Genomic DNA, 18383 nt, shown 5'->3' with positions numbered 1-18383 from the left:
ACGCTTAAATACATCTGCATCAAACTTTCAGTGTGAGTGAAGTTAAAGAGCTGAATGGATTTGCCTGTGAGCCTAACACATTTCAAATGTTGTGTTGAGGGAAGGCAGAATAAGTGAAGGTTTACTTGGCACGTCTCTCTTCTATGAATAAATGCTTCCCGCATCAGTCACAGTCAGTTAATATTTTGAATGACTTTAGAGGTAACTATTTCATCAGCGACTTTATGAATCTTTTCATCTCTAGGCCTTTGTCACAGATCATAAACCATATTTGAAGTCATGAGTCCCGCAATGACAGGCGCCAAGACCAACACAGAGTTTTCCTTTGCACAGAATTAAAAACTTCCTGCTGATAACGGCCTCATTCTCCAAGCGTATCTTCCTGTGTGTGTTTGCTTGTGTTTGACAGCTGAGTATCAACATGGCTCGGGCTACTTTAAATACCACTGTAGACACGCCAAACATGCTGTATCATCTGAGATACTTCTGCTCACTGAATGCATAATTAGTAACCAGGAATACACGACATAAACAGCAGAACCAGAGAGCAGAAAGGATCAACAGCTGCGTGGTGATCAGAGAGAGACACACTGAGGCAGTGATGTTGGGATAACATGATGTCAGGCCAAATGCCAAGCCAGGTTTCTTTATCCGATTATTAGATGTGTATGTATAGTATAAGCACATGTTGTGTCATGGGATGAAAAGTGGCTGAACAGTGCCATCTTGTGTGCTGGAGAAGAAACATTTCTGTGGTTTCCTTGAATCCATTGAGGGTTTCTTTTGAAGAAATACTCTAGAAAATAAACTAAACCGTTGTAAATATTAACAGAATAATAAACATTCAAATATTTACAGCCTGTGAGATATGATGCAGGGTTACATTTTACAGTATAGCCAACATTTATCCCTAAACTGATATTTGACTTTTTGCCCTCATATGTCCACAACGTCGAAACAAACAATTATAAATATATAAATAGAGCCATGTTTCTTCTTTGAATATTTGAAGGGATATGTCCTTGTCAATGTCTATTTTCCTAACCAATGACCCATTAAAGATGAGGAGTTTGCATGCATGCATTTACCCTTTTTCTTTTGTAGTCAGGGAAACAGAAATAGTGTCAAGCGATGTCTCAAACACCCTTAAAACATGTTGTTTTTCACTTTGAGGTAAAAATGTGTGAGAATATCTATTGTGAAGAGTGAAAACGACGTTTGTCAAAGCAGCAAGACCTCAGGTATTCATTTTTGTTATATGGAAATAGCTTTTGTGGGATGTATGTTGCTTCCTTAACTTTTAAGTATGTCCTGCTTAGTTTTTCACTCTGTAAATGTAAAATGTAAATATGAAGCTGCTTCACAGACTGCAAATTAAATGCTGATCTATTAATCTGTTAAAACCAAGGTGAGGCAGATATTCTTACCAGTCAGGAAAGGAAACTAGTCTCACCTCAGAAACTGTGACATCTGCTGTTACTTACAGAAAAAAAGGTGTTGCATGTGCCTCTGAAGGAACAAGCCAAGCCATGTAAAAAAAAAAAAGGGGAATAAAGGGAATAACACATGCTTTAAATCATTAATAAGCACAATATATAAAAGGTAAACAATTATGTGTATTTATTGAATGAATTAATTCAGAATACACTTGGTGGCCATTAGCAGTTACCATTGTTACTTGTTAATCAGGTTATAAAATCAGACAACTCCTTAAAATGTGTGCTATTGATCTGATAACTACCACCAGTTTACATGTGGCTTGTTAAAGGAAGTGACGTCAATGAACTTTTTTTCACCACCATCTGTGAAAACATTTAAAAAGAATATGTTTTATATGCAGTGGATGTTAATGTATTGTTTAAGGAACGCTTCATAAATGATGCTGTTCCTTCTACTCATCAGGATGATCATTTCCTAAGACTCAGCACAAACCAAAAGGGTGTTGCTGTTGCTTTTGTCATCTTTTCAACTTAAATGGTCTCAATCAGGATTTTAGGTGGAGTAGGTGACTGCATCAGAGACCCGAGGACCTTCATCCAGCCCTCTCCTTCAACACGGAGGATAAAATGCGTTGGGTCCTTCCTGGAGGAGGAGTGCAGAACAACAGCTCAACTGTTTTCCATCAGATAGTTTTCAAATATTGATCATTTTAAATTCTTGAAAATTTTAAACAGCTAATTTTATCTATACAATCTGCACAATCGGAGTAATTAGTCATATTGTGTGAATATATTTTACATATTATTAGTATTATGCGTTTTCCGGTTTTGTGAGCCGTCTATTTGCTTTGCTATTTCAATGCTATTTCAAATACTATAGTATTCCTGTGAGATGGCTTCATTTATATATTTTTAACAACGCATTAATATCCCACAGAGTGTTACGCCGTCACGCATTAAATGGCGATCTAGCAGTCAGGACAGTTGCATCAGTTCCTGTGTGCGCGTGTAAACGGCTGTGCTGTGGCTGCTCCACGCTACTTTTTATTCCCAGGACGCAGAATAGTAATAAATCCTCCTCTGCTAGGAAAGGCTGTGATCATAATAAAGACGTCACCCTCCTGCTCGGGTTGGCTCAACCAAGCCAAGTGCGCAGCTATTTGTAAGCTACAACAACAACAACCTCCAGCACCATGCCCATGGATAACGTAGGGATTTCTCTGAGATCCCCTCGCCGTGCGGAGACGATATCTGCGTCAGATCCATAGCAAAGACAGCCTTTAATTGCTCCGGATCGCTCTACTATAAAAAAACAGACAGGGACTTGATCGCGTTGCGGGCTCCTGTCGCAACAAATAGGACGCAAGACGTGGATTTGAAGGTATTTAATAACTGCGACACTGGATGTAGATGTAGACGTGCACACGCGTCCGCTAGAATAACGTGCTGTCATTGTGGTGCTCGGTGCGCACGTCTTTAAAGTAATGCACATTTAAATGGATACTGTGTAGCTCCGTGTGAGCGGGGCTGCAGCTACAGGACGTAGCACACTTCATAGCTGTGGCCGAAACGTGTGCACGACTCGTAGTCTAGAAAAATGCACCGTAGCAGTTTCCCGAGCTCAGTTGTGGCTTTGTTCTTATTTTTGATCCTGTTTTAGCGCAGACAGGGAAGTTGATGTTCACTAAGGTGATTGTGAAACACAGAAAAACTGAACTACGCACTTTTCTGCTCCGCTTCATATTGCTTTTCTGAAGAGGCACGCCCACTCCTGAGCAATGTGGATGCCCCGTGCTGTTAAAATAATAGAGACTTTACTTATTTGTCTCCTCATGATGAGTCTGTTTCGTCGTTATTTCGTCACTTGCCCTCCATGGTTGAAAAGGGACCAACGACAGTCTCACCCTAAGCAGTTTAAAGCACCCGTGTGGAAGGCATTTTTTACATTTAACGTCAGTTTTGTTTTGCCGACAGAGGGGGGCACTCTTTCAAAGAGACTCCCAGAGAGGCTGAATGGGGAAGTTTTGTGTGTGTGAGAGGCAGAGGGAGTGTGTAGAACTGACTGTATATAGTAGTAAACTCTTGTATAGTAATTTAACAAGGGACTTTAAGCAGATCACACCAAAGCTATCAATTATGAGCATGTTAATACCTATTAATTGTATTATGGTATTATTGAGAATTTATTGTGATAGAATTGGTGGTGAAAATAGTGATACATTTACTATACATTTACTATTGAGTCCCACAGACACTTTGTAAGGCACAGTGTTTCTGGCAGTGTTCTCTTGCACCCTTTAAACACCCTTTTGGGGATCTAAAGGCTTTAGTTGACAACAGAATCTAGCCTGTTTAGTGGCCTTGATGCATCGTGTACCCCAATGTCATTGGACTGGTTTGCCACATAGTATCTCTATCTCTAGAGTCATGGAGGAAACAGCTGCTGCAGCTCCAACCCCTGGCACCATCGCTGCCCCACCGACCCCAAGACCTCAGCTTTCCCCCTTTACGCCCTCCCGCAGCCTGCTAGAGTGGAGACGGAGGGTCAAGTCTGAGTATATGCGCCTTCGCCAATTAAAACGCCTTAAAAAAGCAGAGGAGGTCAAGGTGGGTCAACTCAATTATTGCCAGCTTATAACTGCTTATAAATAAAAAAGAAGTTGTTCAATTCATGCCTGTATACTGTATGCAGAATGTAGGTAGGTGTGTGTTTTATATACAGCACTCACTGAGTATGTTTATGTGCCCAGTGCACATGACTATTCTTGGTTCTGTTTGTTTCTAGACCCTGTACATGTCCAACAGGCAAAAGATTGAGCAGCACACAAATGTCCTGAATGCAGAGTGGTCCAGGCTCAGAATTCAGTCCATCCCTCTGTCAACTTCTAGTGGAGCTCTTGCCAACAAGAAGGTGTGTGTTTGTTTGTGTTGGTGAGCTAAAGAGAGTAAAATAACAGCCACTGCAACACATAACCTTACATACCATCCTGCCTGCACTGTCCAGGTCTGTCTCCACATTCCTGCCCAGGCTGCTCTGGCTTAACTAGTAATCCAATCTATAATTACTGTGTGAACGTGTCGTGCGAAAACTCTTCATGTCCTTCATGTTGAGTCCTTTTCACCAGCCCCAGTGTTCTGCTCTGATTCTCACCTGGCTGTCAGGTGTTACTAAAATATCTCAGGACAAAGCTGTGTGCCAGAAATGGATCATATGGCAGCCTAAAAGTGGTCTCTGGCCCTGTTGGAGCTAGTGAGCAGCATCTTTCTCTTCCCACATCCTGTCAGGGTCCACTTTATTGTGTTTACTGGGTTTATTTTCCCTGTTGGGGGTCAAGCAACATGTGTATTCAATTATATATTAATAATAATTATATAACCCAACACACCTCTGGTTCTCTTACAGATGTGTACAGTGGAGTTTGGCTTCCCAGCATTCAAAGCCCAAGCCATTGCCATGAGACCACTGTCAACAGTGGCAGGAATCCCCTTCATGTACTCCTGGTCGCCTCTACAGCACAACTTCATGGTATGAAATAAACCACATTGTGTTGTGGTTGATGCAATTACAGTGTTATTACAGATACAGAAGCACACTTTCTATAATATTTTACTCATTCACCTGATTCCAATTTTGAAGATTTTCATGTGTTCAAAGGAAATGGACATGATCTTCTGTGAGTTGATTAAATTGTACACGTCGTGAGTTTATGGAACATGTAAACCAGTTTGATGAACTCAAAAAAACGCGTCATTAAGCCAAAAGCAGGTTTTTTACCTTAATTCCAAAAGGTTTTATTTTGAAAATACATAGTTTTTGCCTGCAAAAGGTGACATGCTCACAGAACATAAACACATATCTCCTTTCATCCTCTTCCTCGGACTGTGAAATGTCCAAAGGCAGGACTGTGTGAATATTTTGTGAATTTGTTAGGGTTGGGTCAGTGTACTTGTTTGTTACTTTGACATTCTCAGCTGTAGGTCCTCAAGAGCATCACAGGTGATGGTGTGACACGCGACATCAGCTGGTCGCATTCCTGCCGTGACGGAGTTTTTGTTTCTTAGGTGGAGGATGAGACGTTTCTTCACAACATTCCATACATGGGCGACGAGGTGCTGGAACAGGACGAGGCCTTCCTGGAGGAACTCATCGATAACTACGATGGTGTCCATGGTGACAGAGGTGTGTTTATTGCTCTGTGCTGTTAAGATATTTGCGCAGATCCTATAATCTAACCCCATTCATACTGTATGTTTTCACTGCAACATTCACTTGGGAAGTTGATCACGAAACTGATGTCATTCTTTAGTATTTTTGGATGCCTGTGGAAAACATAAATATTTAAGGGATTGGCACTTGTTACCTTCTCACATGTTAATTGTCTCCCAGAGGGGGGGTTTATCAGCGACGAGATCTTTAAAGAGCTGGTGGAGGCCTTGAGCCAGTACTCTGACCACGAGGAGGAGGAAGAGGAGGAAGCAGCGGCGGTGGCGGCAGAGGTGACGGGAAAGAAGGAGGATGAGAGAGTGATGAGGAGCAGCTCAGTGGAGGGTTCAGAAGAGACCAAACCTGGTGCTGTGGCATTCATCAGGAGGAAGAGGAGGAGCACTACTGAGGGTGAGCAAGTCTTCAGCTGTGTGTTCAGACTTTGTCCTGTGACAGAATAAGAGGGCTGCAGCATGAACAAGGCCGGCTCTGTTCCTCTCATTACACTGTACAGCTGCCACAAGGTCGCCCTGCCACAGCAGCTTTTGCACAGGCATTGTTTACTTTAAAGCTGCCACTGTGTCCCTGCATGGGTACAGTGTGAGGGAACCTGTTTGTCCATGACACTGATATGGCCTGGCTCTAATTACAGAACTTAATGACCTCTTGTACCAGGCTTTATTGGAAACTAGGCTCTACACACCAACACTTAGTGATAGTGAAATGGAAGCACATCTGGCTACACAGCCATTCTGCTACTAGCACACAAACACATCCATGGAGGAGGGGTCCATGAATAAAAGACACTAAATTCAGAAACTACACTGTTTGCATTACATCATGATTTTCACTGAGAACTGTTTTCAGAACATGTTATTACTAACTGGCTTTGAGCATTAGGAAAACTTCTGTACCATTGCAAAATGTTTAAAAGAACATATTGCATAAGCTTTATTTGTGAATCTGTATCGAAACCTGATGTGTGCACAAAACTGGGTTGTTTGTATAACTCTATTCACTGTCTCTTTCTGTCTCCCAAAGTGAGGGACTTGTCCAGCAACAAGAAGGTCCCAAGCGATAAGATATTTACAGCCATCGCCTCAATGTTCCCTTACAAGGGCACCATGGAGGAGCTGAAGGAAAAGTAAGAAAAGTGCAGTGAAACTGGGGATCTATGTGCACAATGCCGAACAAGCCGTTGCTTAGTGTTCACCATGGAGACGCAAGCTGTCAGGGAGGAAAGTAATAATGGTGGCTCCCTCTCAGGCCCTCTGACTCAAAGGAGCAGTTGCATCAGCATCTGAAAGAGATTTACTTAGAAAGAAGCATCTACAACTTCAAATGAGTGTATTAATACTGTGGTAAAAGAACCCTACACAGGTAATATATTACTACTAAAACTCGCTCCGTCACCTCCACAGGTACAAGGACCTCTTGGAGCCCCCCTGCCCGGTGAAACTGCCCCCCCTCTGCACCCCCAACCTGGACGGACCTTTTGCTAAGTCTGTGCAGCGGGAGCAGTCGTTACACTCCTTCCACACTCTCTTCTGCAGACGTTGCTTCAAATACGACTGCTTCCTCCACCGTAATGGCCAGATTTATGTGTCTTATTATTATTTCTGAGATTGTGATAAATTCATTATGATTATACTATGACGTCCCTGCTTTTTTTGTGCCTTGGGTGTTTTATTTACTTATTTGCATACAGTTGCTAACTACAAATCAGCTGATGTACAATAGAGAATCAAAATATGTTTGTTTGCATTCATAAAGCTTTCCATGCTACACCCAATGTTTACAAGAGGAAGAGTAAGGAGATCCGCATGGAGACTGAACCATGTGGTGTAGACTGCTTCCTATTACAGGTTTGCCAAACTCACAATTATTTACCCATTCATGCATTCTGTACGCTGTAGTACTGTTGTTTACTCTTTGTTGTTTTTCCCATCCCCTGTGCTCTTCTGAAGAAAGGGGCTAAAGAGTTTGTGAATGAGAATATGTTACGATCTCAGAGGTCTCGGAGGCGCCGGAGGCAGCAGCGCCCCACCAGCTCCAGCTGTCCTGGACCATCTGGGTCTGCCGAGGAAGGCAAAGAGGGTGACAGTGACCATGAAACCACCTCCTCCTCAGGTAGGATCTGATCTCACAGGAACTGGGTTTAGAGCTGCTTTTGAAACCATCAGGTACTTTGTCTACTCTAGGCAGGACGATGGAGGGAGTTATGGAAAAGTTTCAGTTCATTTATTTTGACTTTGACTTATTGCTATATATTGCCTATTGTTATTTACATTTTCTCAGCTTCTCTAAAATAAATGTAAAAATCAGGTAAATTCTGGTAATGACTGTCCGCTTTGAGGCTTCATACAGTATAGACAGTGATTTGAATGTGTTTCTGAGTCACTGTATGACTGCGATGATGCGTCATTTACCGTAACCTCCCCCAAATCCCTCCCTTTCTGGAAAGCTGTGTGCCCTGGCTGACTGCAGCCCTTCAGAAAAGTGAAATTTGGCTGCAGATGATAGCTTTCAGGTCATATCCTCTGTCTCCCGTCTTCCATCTCCTCTCAGTATTAGCTCTCTCTTGCCAAGGAAAATAAACCAGCCATTAGTTTTGCATGCTTCAGCCCCAACATAAACACTTTGATCCATCTCCCCCTCCTCCTGCTGTGTTTTGTTTTGGGTTTTTTTTTTTCATTTCTGTTGACATCTTCTTGTGGAGAGCAGCAGCAGGGAAATAAGAGCAATGTCCCCTGGCTCTTTATAGTCCAGTCCTCCCCTGGAGCTCTCAGGTTGTTGTTCATCGCCATCAGGGCTTCGCTGGAAGTCTCTGTTAGTTTTGGAAACCGCTCGTGCTCAGCCAGTGACTCAGCAGACTCTCTCACATGTGTTGAGATAATGTGGAAAAAACAGATTGTTGAGCAGATTAATAAAGATACTCGGTGCTGGAGCATGTGGCCACGGCAATGCTGCATTCATCCTGTTGCCAAGCAACATTCAGCTCTCTGCCTCGAGCTGTGGGTGAACGAGCATCAGTCTTGAATATCCAAAAAGCTAAATCAATGCCCATGGTGCCCTGTGTGTGTGTGTGTGTGTGTGTGTACATGTGTACATGCAGATACACAAAAATGGCACCCAGAAATAGCACTATGTGTGTCAATGTAGGGTTAAATTAGCACAAGTTATGTGTGCGTGAAGATAAAAAGCTGCTAAAAAAACCTTTTGCAGAGACCAAGTAATAGAAGTGTTTGTGTGTGCAGCTGTATGTGTGTAGATTCAATAAATATAAGGAGTATTTAGTCAGTGATACTAAAGTGTTTTTCTGTATGTGTGTGTGTGTGTGTGTGTGTGTGTGTGTGTGTGTGTGTCTAACAGAGGGGAATTCACGGTGCCAGACTCCCACCAAACTGCGTCCAGGAGAGGATGACGGGGGGCAGCTGGCATGCTGTGTGGTCCAGTGGAGTGGGGCTGAGGAGTCACTGTTCAGGGTGCTACATGGCACATACTTCAACAACTTCTGCTCCATCGCTCGTCTCATCGGTACAAAGAACTGCAAGGAGGTGAAGTGTTCACACACTTAACACTTTTCCCATCTCAGCATGTTTCCTCTTGCACCATAAGCAGAAGATGCTGCAGTAACTTTGCTCTATCCATTCACCATTTAAACACAAAGAATTATGGCTTAGATCTACACAAGTATTGTAAGTATATAGGATAAAATATTCAATTTTCTTGAAAGCGTACTCCACCGATTTAGCATTGCACTCCTATAACATGTCAGACTAACAGTTTAAAAGCAGAACCAGAGATGTCATCTTTTTTTATTCCACACGTTCTTCCTTGCCTGCATTACCCACAATGCAACTGGACCACCAACAGTTCAGTCTGAGTGTGTTATGCTAGTAGTGACTAATGTAGCTACGAGCTGCTAGCCTCAAGCAGAAATGAGGAACAGGCTACAGAGGCCTGGTGAGCTCACCTCTGTCTAACTCCACACCCCAGATTTTTTAATTTTCAAACTTAGCCCCAACCGATGTTGCCTTGGGAGCCAGATGATGGAATGAGAAAAGGGCTTGAAATAGATGTAAACAACACTTCAGTAGAGCAGTAAAGAAAAGGAACACACATAAAACAAGGGCATGGGAAGAGAGTGGTGACAAATAGGAAATAAAACCAAGAGGGTTTATGAGAAGTGAGGCCTTCATTTTAGAGGCACTAACAGTAAAAGCACAGCAATTGTGAGTTGTTAACTGTCTCATCTGTTGTTTACTAGCTATATTAGCTATGAAATGTAGTTTTAAATGTTAGATAATTAACTCTGACTAATACTTTCTGAAACTGGCGTATAGTTGTTTTGAAATGAAGTAGACAACATACTTACATTGCTGATTTCTGTTGCGTCAGTGCGAGTGTAATAACACATCCATCCTGTGCCCGTGGTTTTATGATGTGGATAATTGGGCTGACTACAGAGAGAATGGCATGTGGCACCATAAACAGGGATGCTTACCAGATGTGACGTCTCTCATATTCTCTCATGATGCATGTCGTTCAGGTGTAGACATTCCCAGACTTATGTCTGTCAACTTCTAAATTAGATTTCAAGTCTTTTTACTTACTTTTTACTTTTAGCACAATACAAGCAGTAAAGATCAGGAGAAACAAATCTTGACATACTTAAGGCATGTTGAAGCAGCCTTGCCCGTTTACAACCCTTGTAGCGCCTCTTGTCCCACAGCCAGACCAGTCCAGAGTCTGTATTGGACTGTCTGTCACAGCCCAGCTGGCATCCAGAGGGCCCCGCCCACTGCTTAACTGAGTGGAAATGCTGAAACCAGCTGCATCATTATGTATGTCTTGTGTCCGAGGGAAGAGGCCAAATCTGGGTTTTGGCAGCCAGAGGTGGTTGAGTGTGTGTGTGTGTGTGTGTGTGTGTATGTTTGGCTTCTGCAGTGGAGTTTTGATAGCAGAGGATGGAAGGGCAGGATGTTCTGTGGCGTAATCACGGCGATGTGCTTTTCAGTTTGTGCGGCACGACATTACACAACATAATTATGATGAAGAGAAGAGAATTTCTTCACAGTAGTACTTTTGGGATAAATTAGCAGGATGTGTTGTTGAATCAGAATCAGAAATACTTTATTGATCCCCGGGGGGGAATTACACTTTGACTTGTTGTTGATGTAATTTTCATTTCCCACAGGTGTACGAGTTTGCAGTGAAGGAGGCCCTGATCCACCGTGTTCCTTTGGTTGATGGAGGCATCTCGCCCCAAAAGAAGAAAAGAAAACACAGGCATGATATCACCAGTTATTCTCCCCCTCTTGCCCACCCTTTGCTGAATGATGGAAACATGATCACTACATGATCTCTTGCTAAAGGGAGTCAGTGAAACTTCCCCAAATAGATTCAGGTTAAAATAAATAAATCAAGTCATGCAGAAATAAATGTATTCTGCACTGTTGCATTTGTATTCAAGCATTTGGTCTTCCTGTCACATTTAAATTTTTTGTCACTTAATAAGCCCTGAAAAGTGAATTAACCGAATAGGTGTGGAACAAGTTAGAGGAGCTTTTGACCAAGCTGTGAAATCCCTGTCTTTGTTGTTGTTTGTTTGTTTAATGTGATAGGTTATGGGCAAAGATTCAGCTAAAGAAAGGTATGTATCTCAAAATAAAACATCACACAGCATGACCATTACTGTGCCCTCTGAAATACAACACAGCTTACTGTGCCAGTCTGAGGGCTTTGTCCTCTGTTGCTCTAGATAACTCCTCCAATCAGGTGTTTAACTACCAGCCATGTGATCACCCCGACCATCCATGCGACAGCTCCTGCCCGTGTGTGATGACCCAGAATTTCTGTGAGAAGTTCTGCCAGTGCCAGCACGAGTGTGAGTGTCACCTTTCTTTTTCACCTGGGAGACCATACTCTCATGTACTGTATGCTTCTTTCTTTCTTACACAAACAAAAACACATAATAAGCTTGCTCCGCCTTGTGATGCTAAAAGAAAATTGTCATAACCACATTTTCCACTGAAAGCTCTCAGTAGCTTTAAAGCCCTTTTGCCAGGCCACAATAGAGCAGGGCAGCAGAATGTAAAACGATTCTGCAGTACTCTGGCAGCGGTCAGAGGAGAAACTGTCCTCTGGCGGGGATAGGTGGGTGTCTGTTTAATACAGAGCTGCGTTCACAATGAGGCATTTGCTGCAGCAGCAATGACCCAGAACAGTGTTTTCCAAAATGGCCACTTGGTGGAAGAATGCATTTTTGTATTTTGCCCTCTGGAGAGTTTACAACAAAGAAAGAGGATAGGACGAAGTAAACATTTTGCTATGGTTTGCCTCATTTGCTCATCTGTTGTGGTTCAGTCACCCCCCCCCCCCCCCCCCTTACCCGACTGTTACCTCGCCTTTTCCCGTAGCAGAGGAGAGCCAGGGCCAAACAGGAAGCAGCCCTTGGTTGCACATGTGTGTGCTCTAAAGACTTGGAGAGAAATCAAAGGGATGTGACAGGCTCTGTGCCTGATATACAACATCATCTCCAGCATCACTATGAGTCAGACAGCTCCAGTTAAACAATGCTTGATGATACAGACACATAAAACCCACACAGGCTGGGAATGGGAGGTTAAAACGGCACGACAGAGGAGACAAATGCTGCCTGGAGCTCTTACTGTGGACAGTTTTCCCCAAGCAGAGTCTGCTGGAAAGACATTTCGGTTATTCTTGCCTGATCCTGCCGCTCATCTGCCCGGAGGGTGTTATGTTACACACTGCAAAATTGCATTTCAGCATATCTGCCAGCAGAGGTCCCTGACTGATGGGCTTCTCAGTATTACTCAGCCATTGAGCTTCTGTGCTGCATCTGCATTTTGACACGGAATTATTTATCATAATCATATTGTGTTCTGCCAAATCATATAATTTTATCTTTCTCTATTGGTGCATGCAGTTAGCTCATGAATCCTCTCAGCACGTCCCCTGTCAGAGCAGATGTGTGTCTAAATGTTTTCCAGGCCCGAACCGCTTCCCAGGCTGCAGGTGTAAGACACAGTGCAACACTAAACAGTGTCCCTGCTACCTGGCCGTGAGGGAGTGTGACCCAGATCTGTGCATGACCTGTGGCACTGCAGACCATTGGGACAGCAAAGGGGTCTCCTGCAAGAACTGCAGCATCCAGAGAGGCCTTAAAAAGGTACACAAGGACACTTTCAAATCTGATATTCTGTTAATTTGAAGACAAGTTAGTGGTGTTTAAATCACTCATATGGCTTGTGGTGTTCTAACCTGCATCTGTCTTCTCTCAGCACCTGCTTTTGGCTCCATCAGATGTCGCCGGATGGGGCACCTTCATCAAAGAGCCAGTTCAGAAGAATGAGTTCATCTCTGAATACTGCGGAGAGGCAAGTCCTTGCAGTTTAGTCAGATTGAGGACATTTTATTTATAAGCTCTCAGCTTGATTGAAGTTTTGTACTTAAAGTGTTTATTATTCCTGCGTGTGTGCATGAGCAGCTGATCTCTCAGGACGAGGCAGACCGGCGTGGAAGAATCTATGACAAATACATGTCAAGCTTCCTTTTCAACTTGAACAATGGCAAGTATTCCTCACTCCTCCTCTGCTCATAACCATGCCACCTTTACAGTCTATTAAGTCACCTTAATGAACTCTATGTCTCTCAGTAGACTTTGTTGTGGATGCCACACGAAAGGGGAACAAAATCCGTTTTGCAAATCATTCAGTTAATCCCAACTGCTATGCGAAAGGTAAGACTGAGTCAGTTTACCATTAGGTCCAATGTGAATGGATAGGATTTTTGTGGGATGAAAGCAGTCTGATGTTGTGTTTGCTGCCATTGCAGTGGTAATGGTGAATGGAGACCACCGTATTGGAATCTTTGCCAAACGAGCTATTTTGAAAGGAGAGGAGCTCTTCTTTGACTACAGGTAGAGTCACGGGCCTTTTTGTGACTCTCCATCAGCTTCAAAGTAAAATAAAAAACAAGGTTGCTGTACATTGTGACTGCATTTCTGGTTTCTGCAGATACTGTATACTAACTCTTTATGTCGTCTTCCTCCTGCAGATACAGCCAAGCCGATGCCCTCAAATATGTGGGGATAGAGAGGGAGGTAGACAATACTTAGCTGCACCTGCTGCCTACCTCCATAACCTGTCCCTAACTCTTCAGCCACCCATTAATGCTTCTGTCCCTCCCTGCAGCGTCACATCTAGCTGACGTGTTTCTATGAACGATCGCTGTCTCTGCCGCCTCTGCTGCACTTCCAAAAATAGAAAGTCCCTCCCTACTGTTTGCAGGTGCTGCTCTGCAGACACCGTACCACCTCCTCCAGTGACAGTCATCAGCTCTCCCTCTCATCTGCCCAAACCCACCCACCTACCTGCAAGACTGTATACCCCAAGCTTATGAAACTAAACTATTTAAAGAGGAAATACTATTAATCCGTATCGCTTACTGCACCAAGAGGATCACATGGTTGCTTTTTTGTTCCATCTTGTCAAGGCGAAGAGGCCATGGTTACCCATCATACAATGTGTTACTCTCAGCAGTTTTGTTACTGTACTTATAGACCGGCTTTTGTTTGACCTCTCAATACGTAATGCAAGCTTTTACATCGTACCTAATGATGATCAGTGAAATGCATGTGCTGTCTCTTGGAGAAACAAACCATTAAACATGTTAGCCACAGCATTAGCTTCAGTCAGATGCTGCTCTGTGCAGTCACTTAGTATTGTAGTGTGATGTTACCCACTGTATGTTCTTCAGAAGAAGGTTTGACAGCTTAGTATGTTCTTCTATGAACCTTTTCAGCGGCTAGCATCACCACCACATCTTTATGGTAAAATAAGTTATTGTGCATTTATATCATTGTTCTGCAAAAATAGGCAACCAGACAAGAAACCGACTGACTGAATGTAACCTGTAGATGATGGTGAAGAGATCTCATCCCTCTTTTCATTTTACACATTAGCCCATTCTATTGGTACTCTGAGCAACGTACATGCACATCAAACGTGTCATCATGTTTACATGATATTGAGGCCTTCACACTTTGTGAGGGAAATCATTAATAAATTAAGTAGTCGCACAGTAAATGTCTTCCTTCATATAATCATATAAGTGCCAAATGATTCCACACTGAAAAAGGCTGAAACGGTGTGGATGTGTTGCATGATTAACAGAGGTGTGTTAAAGGTAACCTTTGCGAGGTTATGCCCATCGGAAAAGCAAAATTATCAGTGTTTGACCAAATATTAAAGTCCCCCACATGTGAATGTAAAATATCATTTATCATCGTTTCTTTATTTTTTTATATGTCCAGATTTGTTACTCACTCTGTTTTTCATTTATAAAACATTAAAGCCCACTTTGAAATGAGATCTTTCTCAATAGAAGATGAACAAAATGGAGTTTACTGCTATGTACAGTGTATGCCTATAAAAATAAAAGTTTAACTTTATACATTAAAACATGCTGTTCTAGTCTTTGAGTGTGTCAAAACTGTCATAGTGCAAAAAGCATCTCATCTAAAATAACACACTGACAAATTCCTTCAAGCTTCTTTTATTGAGGTGACAGTTTGCCTTGATTTACACAGTAATGGTCATTTACAGTGAAAGTATTACAAAACAAAATCAGTTTTACTGAAGAACAGAAAAATCCCTACATTTCAGTGTGATCACAAACACAACTGCAATGATCATTTCTGGTACCTGTTGCAGAAGGATTCAGATTGAAGGTGAAGAGAAGTCTAACCTGGTCTAACCTGCCTACTCCTCACTCTGGTGCTTTATCATCTGTTTTCATACATGATATCACTGTTGACAGGGTACCTGCAGATTCACATTAAGTATGATCAAGTCTTCAGGCCTTTATAAGTATTCAAATTTCTACAATTATTGTTCAACTTAGAACAGAATTACATGCAAATCATTACCTTTTACTCACCCCCAATTTACCTTTATCCCTTTTCAAATATGTTGTCTTATTTTTTATTTTCAATTCTGATGTTAACCTCAGGTTTAACTCCAGGAAGCAGCAGATACCCTGTCTGAGCTAACAACCTCCTGCTGACCCACTCCCTCTACTGGCCATTATGAATTAATCCCTTTTATTCTTCTTGCCTCCATTACTAGGATGCAGGATGGGCACTGCAGGATCAGTTCAGCACAGATTAAATGTGCATATAATGTCCCTTACAGACATCTGAACAGCCACTCTGAGCTACATCCAGGTTGTGTTTCTGTCTCATTGTGCTACTGTTGGTGCACTACAATAAGTGAGTTGAATAGTTGGCATCAGTGCACGTTTGTTTTTAATGAGAGTCATTATTATGACATCAGTAGGTTGTATCTTGGTGGGCAAACTATGAATACACAAACATCTAAACATCCAGTCAGTCACACACACACACACACTCCAGGGACCACGCATGATTAACTAGTGAATGGCAATGGTGACACCGCTATGCTAAATGTTTATAGTCAGTTTAACAATGAATACAGTGAGGTGTATACATTTATATAATACATAAGTCGACTCCTCCCTAATAGGCAACAAAGCATCCTTGACCCAAGTTTGTTGGTTTGCGCCTAATATGAACTTTGAGTGGTGATTGTCCATTTAACAAAAACACAAACTAATCTTTGTATCACAAACCAACAGTTTCACTCTGCTTGTTCACGTTTCATCATCATTCATCTTATTACAGCATTCTTAAAAATATAGCCTGTAAATGTCACTTTTCACCGAATCTGTACATGTTCATACATTATTCGAAAGTCGTGCCTTTACAGTAATTGCAGTTTTTACATCTACATTCTTTCACTGTACAATTTCGCACAGTTCTTCCCATCTGTAACGTTAGAAACCAACAGTGTTGAGTTTTGGAAGTGTATTAGTGCTACAGAGAGAGTCCTGTACTTTCTTTATCCTGAGCAAAAGCTATCATGAATAATTTTACTTTCAGTGCTAAGCAGCCAACATTGAAAACATCAGAGGAGGTCTTCATTGTAATGTCTGCTTATACATTACAGAGTCAGAGGATTTACATTCAAAGCACTCCATTTAACTGTTTTTAACTAGTTATGTATAAACCATAGGAATAAAAAAGTCGCTTAATACATTGTTCATATATTCACGTATACACTCATTACATCCTACTTGTTATTGTGCATCTGCAAATTAAACTGAGACATTAACATCATTGGTGGTTGGAAGAAGCTCATATTATTGCATGTTACTGCAACGTGCGGTCATGCTCTACAAATGCATAGCTGATATGTTACAAATGTTTTACTTTTTTTTCACATACACAACAGTGCTTTAGTATCAAGGAGAGCTGCAGTGAGTGATGAAAGCCCTAAGCTTTGGTTGCACCACACATCAAACGAAATTTCATCTTGCCAGAGAAGGAAATTTCATTGAACTATACGTAGAATTTTCAACTTTCCACTGAAAGCAGCTAAACAAGCAGCAGCAGCAGCGATGACAGCGTGACCGGCTACTGTCCTACAGCATTATGCAAAAATATTTCAGCAGTATGAGTTAGAAGTAAAAGGTTACCATTTACATTTGTGTGGTCCTCTGTACATGTTATTGTGTGTGTGCATGTGTGTTTATATGTGTGCTTCTCCACATGGCCATAGGGAGCAGCTGTTTCCTGAAAGATGCTTGTTATTGGGGATGAAAGGATTGCGAGAAGACTGATTCTTTCGTAATACCGAAACAAACACTCTGTAGCACCAAGCTATTGGCAGCTTAACCATAATATAAGCAACCAGAAGTAAGACAGAAGGAATGAGAACTTGGATATTTAGGTCACCCTGTCCCTGGAGAGCTTCATCACCTCAACTTTTGTTTTGATTCTGCAGTACACCAACATAGTTGAGAGTGTGGTAGAAATCTGAGCTTACTGTGATTGGCAAAGCTGCGATCTACTGACACCATGGTAATTCTGAACCACTTACATGTGCCATTCTGTATAGGTAATGCACTGTTAGAGGCTGCAATACAACAAATATAAGCGTATATACCTTTTACAATCTTTATATGTATCATCTCAAAGCTCCATGCTTGTCAGTATGTTCTCTCATCGGTTGGTTATTTTTATTCATGGACACCAGTTTGGTTTCAGTGATCTGGATTTTTGTTGCACTGGTTCAAGTTCACTGGTTCTCAGATGTGCTCACCGCTCAAACCCAGCGAGCTATGTGAGCTATGATGTCAAAAATGGCTCCATGAGAGATTGTCATCAAAAGGTATATTTTAGATGGCAATAAATCTATACAGTAAGATATCAGTAGCTTTAATCTGTCTCAAAAATGGCTCAGGAAAATAATCTATCAATAAAAGCCTGAAAACGTTAAACTGATGTTCCAACTGTAATTAAACATCCCTTAAAATCCTGTTCCCATAGTGTCTAATCTAAATCCTATCTGAATAAGCTATTATGATTACTTCAGATCAAGCTTGCTCAGATGAGGCACTTCAGTATTTCACCCTGCGATACAGTGTGAGACTTGTTGGCTACTCACGCAACATGGGGCTTGATGAGAACCTTTAACTCTTACCAAAATACGTACTATGTAGAGCACCAGGCATCAGATCCCACTCAACCCGGGGAAAGGAACACAAACCAAACTATAAAAAAAGAGAACAAAAGAATTAGAAAACGTAATACAGGTATCTGTGGTTGTTGTAAGTGCTATTTCCCTATCCCC

The 18383-nt window shown here is 41.9% G+C and overlaps 1 protein-coding gene across 1 annotated transcript; it reads left to right on the top strand.

The window, feature by feature from the left end:
- The first annotated feature begins 2431 nt into the window (after window positions 1–2431).
- Window positions 2432–15094, top strand: ezh1 (enhancer of zeste 1 polycomb repressive complex 2 subunit). Its single transcript, XM_070922455.1, has 20 exons — window positions 2432–2820; window positions 3863–4046; window positions 4225–4350; window positions 4843–4965; window positions 5502–5621; window positions 5829–6054; window positions 6685–6787; window positions 7065–7228; window positions 7417–7508; window positions 7611–7773; window positions 9016–9200; window positions 10844–10935; window positions 11271–11299; window positions 11408–11533; window positions 12660–12838; window positions 12951–13046; window positions 13157–13238; window positions 13328–13408; window positions 13504–13588; window positions 13726–15094. The coding sequence occupies exons 2-20, from the start codon at window positions 3867–3869 to the stop codon at window positions 13784–13786; spliced, it is 2313 nt and encodes a 770-aa protein (XP_070778556.1). The 5' UTR covers window positions 2432–2820; window positions 3863–3866; the 3' UTR covers window positions 13787–15094.
- Window positions 15095–18383: the final 3289 nt, after the last annotated feature.

This window comes from Enoplosus armatus, chromosome 17 (assembly GCF_043641665.1).
Source record: "Enoplosus armatus isolate fEnoArm2 chromosome 17, fEnoArm2.hap1, whole genome shotgun sequence".
In the NCBI taxonomy this organism is placed as follows: Eukaryota; Metazoa; Chordata; class Actinopteri; order Centrarchiformes; family Enoplosidae; genus Enoplosus; species Enoplosus armatus.
Note: the sequence above shows the minus strand (reverse complement) of the source record. Positions and strands in the feature narration are given on the sequence as shown.

Coding starts and splice junctions, on each gene's coding strand:
- ezh1 (XM_070922455.1), top strand. CDS start 3,867: ATGGAGGAAACAGCTGCTGCAGCTCCAACCCCTGGCACCATCGCTGCC. Junction 7,229..7,416: donor ATACGACTGCTTCCTCCACC/GTAATGGCCAGA, acceptor GCATTCATAAAG/CTTTCCATGCTACACCCAAT. Junction 13,047..13,156: donor TCTCTGAATACTGCGGAGAG/GCAAGTCCTTGC, acceptor GTGCATGAGCAG/CTGATCTCTCAGGACGAGGC.